The sequence below is a fragment of the Zerene cesonia genome, chromosome 7, assembly GCF_012273895.1.
Source record: "Zerene cesonia ecotype Mississippi chromosome 7, Zerene_cesonia_1.1, whole genome shotgun sequence".
Taxonomy (NCBI): Eukaryota; Metazoa; Arthropoda; class Insecta; order Lepidoptera; family Pieridae; genus Zerene; species Zerene cesonia.
In genome coordinates this window covers 9,292,726-9,297,533 of record NC_052108.1, presented here as the reverse complement: position 1 = coordinate 9,297,533, position 4,808 = coordinate 9,292,726, and the positions used below count along the sequence as shown (strand labels likewise).

At 42.7% G+C, this 4,808-nt stretch overlaps 2 protein-coding genes across 2 annotated transcripts in view; one reads left to right on the top strand and one right to left on the bottom strand.

Moving 5' to 3' along the window:
* Positions 1-2,500: 2,500 nt before the first annotated feature.
* Positions 2,501-4,258, top strand: LOC119828241 (cohesin subunit SA-2-like). Its single transcript, XM_038350344.1, has 4 exons — positions 2,501-2,662; positions 3,081-3,251; positions 3,589-3,792; positions 4,037-4,258. Exons 1-4 carry the CDS (start codon positions 2,516-2,518, stop codon positions 4,256-4,258), a joined length of 744 nt encoding a protein of 247 aa, XP_038206272.1. The 5' UTR covers positions 2,501-2,515.
* Positions 4,259-4,347: 89 nt separating this feature from the next.
* The window catches only part of LOC119828239 (cohesin subunit SA-1-like), a 7,501-nt gene continuing 7,040 nt past the window's right edge, over positions 4,348-4,808 (bottom strand). Inside the window, exon 11 of the mRNA XM_038350343.1 lies at positions 4,348-4,447. Coding sequence (XP_038206271.1) covers positions 4,348-4,447 — 100 coding nt within the window. The remainder of the gene's footprint in view (positions 4,448-4,808) is intronic.

Below are 4,808 nucleotides of genomic sequence, written 5' to 3'. Positions count from 1 at the left end.
CATTACATGATAGTATACCGCATCACACCTCACTATAACACGCATCCACACGCAATAACACGCCACAAAACTCCACATACATGATAGTATACCGCATCACACCACACTACGACACGCATCGACACGCACTATGACACCGCACCAGACCATATATCTTTATTATCGATTGTTTATAACAAAATATTTTATGTAATTAATCGTATTTCAAGTTTTATATTTTCTGATTAACAAAATCTGAACACTAAAACATATTTGTGTGTAGATTTCATGTGTTTTGTGTGTCAGTATCGCTTATTTACGAGACATTTTAAAGATTTAATCGTCAAAACAGGTAAATTTTTGTTCCTATAAATTATGAATTTCACTTTATGTCTCCTTTTAATAAAACAAGGAAGTGAAATCGGCAGCTTCTTTCGATTTAGTATTGTAGTATAATGTGAGTGTTTAGTGGGAACGTGGTTTTATGTATACTTATTGCATTTGATTGGTTAAGTACAAAGATAAATGCTAACTGTTTACGTAATTTGTGTTTTTAAACATTCGATTGGTGAAAAATATGCATTATTCTCGTAAAGATGCACAGATTTATAACTACCCGCCCCGCTCGTTCATTGGTTCTAGATATTTCTAGCGGGTCACTGTTAAGCTAGGGTATTTTGTGGTAAGGTATATCCTATTTACCGCTTTTAAAAAATTATAAGTCTTTTTATATTGGTGAGGTATTTTTATTGATATCATTATAAAGAAACTAATTAGATTTTCTGGTTCTTCTTTGTAGAAACCACACTCCGAATCGTTGGTAAATAAATCCTTATTATATTCTGACGATTCAAAAACGCTTCCAAACGAAGTCTCGTTGAATAAACGCCTTTGAGAAGTTATAGAGAAAACACTCCAAAGAGATTTTGGGATAGTTTTAAGAGAAATAAAGTTTCAAAAATGTGGGGAAAATTGGTCTCAATGGGGTAGTGGGGCGGGCGGGGTCGGGCTAACGGGGCGTGTCTGTTGCATGCGGCGCGGCGGCGGCGGCCGGTAAGCCTCAACCTTTCCGCGATATAATTCACCCCCACGGATTTTGCCTTAGTAATGCCGTGCGCTTGTAACTGTCCATATACTCGTTAGAAGTTACAGTTGAAGTCCAATTCTTTTCTTTTCTCGTACCAATTGAAACAAAATTGGGAATCTTGTTGAGTGAACTAAGGGTTTGTGATAGCATTAGTGACGCGCGAAATTACATTACACGGTCAGTGTTGTTTGAATTTCTGTATGAAGCGTGCATATGCAAGTCAATCCCCACCCCGTTTTGCAACTTGCCTTGCATTAAGATCGATCAATCCGCGAAGCGACTCCGCCCCCATGTTCTCTACATGGGGGCGGAGTCGCGGGATAATAATGCATATTTTTGTCTCGACTCAGCGGATGCGTGTTGTTCCAACATTACTAAGGGAAAATTCGCCCGCTTCTCCCGACGCGATACTGACAGCGGTGTTCGGTTCTATTGGCTTATTGCTTCCATCATCATTGAATCATTTGATAATTGTCCAATAGAGAGCGCAGAACACAGAAGCACATTGGAAGAACTATACATTCAGATACCTACCGATTTCAAATTCCCAGAAATGGGAAATTATAAATTGAACACATTCGTTACTTCAGTCATGTCGTTTGCAGTATCGTTTTGGGATCAACACGCCGATATAATTTTGGCATGGACTATGCAATTATATTGTATATGAATGCTTGCGTTTTACAAATCTTAAAAAAAAATTGCGTATCCGCTTTGTCGCATGCCGATTTCAAAATATATGAGTCAGAAATAACATCGATGGCTCATGGCACCGTCCGTCTCATAATTTAGTTAAAGAATTGAGTTTGTTCTTGTTTCGGAGAATCGCATCATGCATACAAATAGTGAAATTGTGAAGCTTGACTCATCAGATTCGCGTGATAAATTAAACAATTAAAGAGTTGCCGGCGATAGTATCATCGTTCATCTCATCCAATGACAAACTGGTTTATTACTTGTTGCGTCTTTCAATGCTGTGTTAAAATTTATTAATACAGTTTTAGTAAACTGTTTTATCAGTTACAGTATCTGTAAACGAACGATGCATATATCCATTTGATTTCTTCAGATTGCTTTTATAATTATCTCAATCTCAAGGTCCGTGTTGATTGTAATCGAAGGTGCAAAGAGTTCTATTTTTTCTTATTTTTATGAAGAGTAAAGTTCTCGGTTCCAAATTATCACTTACATTAAAGTATGAATGACACTGCTATATAAGATCATGGGATTGAGACTAGACTAAATTTTAACATTCAGACAGTACCATCCTTATAACTTTATCTCTTTTCACAATTGAGAAATATAACGAGATTAAACAATTAAAATTTCCGCGATCCAAATGAACCTGACTTTCAATGTTTTTAAAAACATTTCAAAAGAAAAGAAAGAGATAGAGTCTCTTATTGTCTTCTCGTCGCATGCGAGTGCGATACAAACTGACAGCGGAGCATGTTCCGAACCGCAGACGGGCAAGACGAGAGACGCATAGAGGAGCTGCACAAGCGGCGCAACTTCCTGGCCGCCTACTGCAAGCTCATCGTGTACAACGTGGCGCCCATACGCCGCGCCGTCGACGTCTTCAAGCATTACATCAAGGTACCGGCTGATCCAGCCACCCGTCTCAGTCCATTCCATCTTTCCACTCGACAGTCCTTTCCTTTTCTCCTACTCCTTAAAAGCGGGCAGTGTATCAGCATAGGCACTACATCTGCGAATGGGTAGTGACCGCTTACCATAAGGCGAATCGCCAGCTCAGTTGCCCGCTCTGACAAAAAAAAATATTACGTTACACACATACAAAAAAAAAATCAATTAAAAGCGGTAGTTTTTGAGATGAGCGTGTTTAATAATTAATTTTAGATGAACGTGTGTAATTAAACGCACAAATTATTAAGTATGATATTATTACAATGTAGATTGTTCCATTGCATTGTGGTTGTGTGCCATTGTTTCTCATTTAAATTGCTCATGAAAAATGAACTCTATTTGTATCGCAATACGCGCCGTTTCGCAGTGCTACAACGACTACGGCGACATAATAAAGGCGACGCTGAGCAAGGCGCGCGAGATCAACAAGCTGAACTGCGCGCTCACCATGGAGCTGGCCATGCAGGCGCTGTTCACCGACCTGCGCACCAAGCACGCCAACCTGCAGCGCAACCTGCCCGAGTTCACCGAGCTCAAGGTATGCGCCTGCGCACCCCACCGCCCTGCCCCTAACTGCTCGGGAGTGATGCGCTTTTTTGGACGACGGGACATGTACAGTGGTCACTTTGGATGTAACTGAAAGTCTTCAATTCATTTGCAGAGATGTGAGGTCTGGTAAATTGTCTTGAGCTTTGAGCTTGAGCAATGTTCATGGGTGCTACCATCAATATCAACCGCTTCTTTGCCGAGTATGACTTAAAAAAATGAGTTTAAAAATACTCATGATAGTAGTTTTAAAACATCTCAATATAATTTGAGGAATAAGCCCGATACCGTACGTGATATTGCAATAGTGGTGTCTCTGGATCTGGTAGGAGCTGGCGAAGCGGTTCGCGATGATGTTCGGGCTGGACGCGGTGAAGAACCGCGAGGCGCTGGTGGCGCTGCACCGCGCCGGCATCGCCTTCGCGGCGCTCGACGCGCAGCCGCACGCGCCGCCGCCCAACCTGCTCTTCCTCGAGCCGCTCGCCGAGTTCTGCGCCAAGCTGCTGCGCCAGGACAAGCGCCAGGTGCTCAAGGTCGGCCCCGAGCACTAAACGTGCTTTTATGCAAATGTCATCGTGACCTCGCTATTTACGTATAACTATAATAATATTATAACGCTGATGAGTTAGTTTGTTTGAATCTCAGGAACTATTGGTCCGATTTGAAAAATTCTACAACATTATAAAGTCCATTTATTGAGGAAGGCTATAAGCTATATATATATATATACCGCTAGTAACTTATATTTGAATGAACACTGGGTCGGTCCGATTGCAGTTCCTGGACAGCAAGTTCCCGTCGCAGTGGGCGGAGGAGTGGCCGGCGCTGCTCGCCTACCGCACCGCGCTCGTCACCGACGCGCCCGACGACCGCGCGCCGCCCGCGCGCCGCCACTACGCGCGCAGGCACAGTGCGTACCCGCCCGCCCCGCGCCCGCACCCGCGCACCAACACACCTCTACACACTATCTATAGCTACTATTATCAGCTTCTACGTTAGCGCTCTTATATGGCGCTCCACTCTGGTCTGATAAGCTGCAAATACAACATTCCAAGCGTCCACTTCCATCGACTTACAGAGTGAGCGCACTACGCATTGCCAGTGCCTTTCGCACCGTTTCTGTTGTTGCGTCCTAGGTCATCTCTGGAATTCTTCTCAATTGAAGTCTTGGCAGACGAACGGAAGCACCTTTACCATCGCAAGAAAAATGGCACTGCGCTCATAATTAGACTGAACTGAAAACCGAAGAAAGACGGAAGAATATAAAAAAATGGCAAATAATATGGGATACCTCAACCAAAAGAAGATAGACCCATTGGCTTATTCCAAAGATTTAACCCTGAGTTAACTGTAAACATGGTGAAGTCAACTACTATCCGCTGCACTGTTTTAAACATGAAGACTCTCTAGAGTGTCCAATCTGTGGACTAGATGAAAATGCCGAACATGCCTTCTTTACATATCCAGCCTACAAGGAAGCCCGACACAGCTGGGAAACAATATCTAAAACCAAAGTGTGTCCTGAAAATATACTGGAAGTGATGCTGTC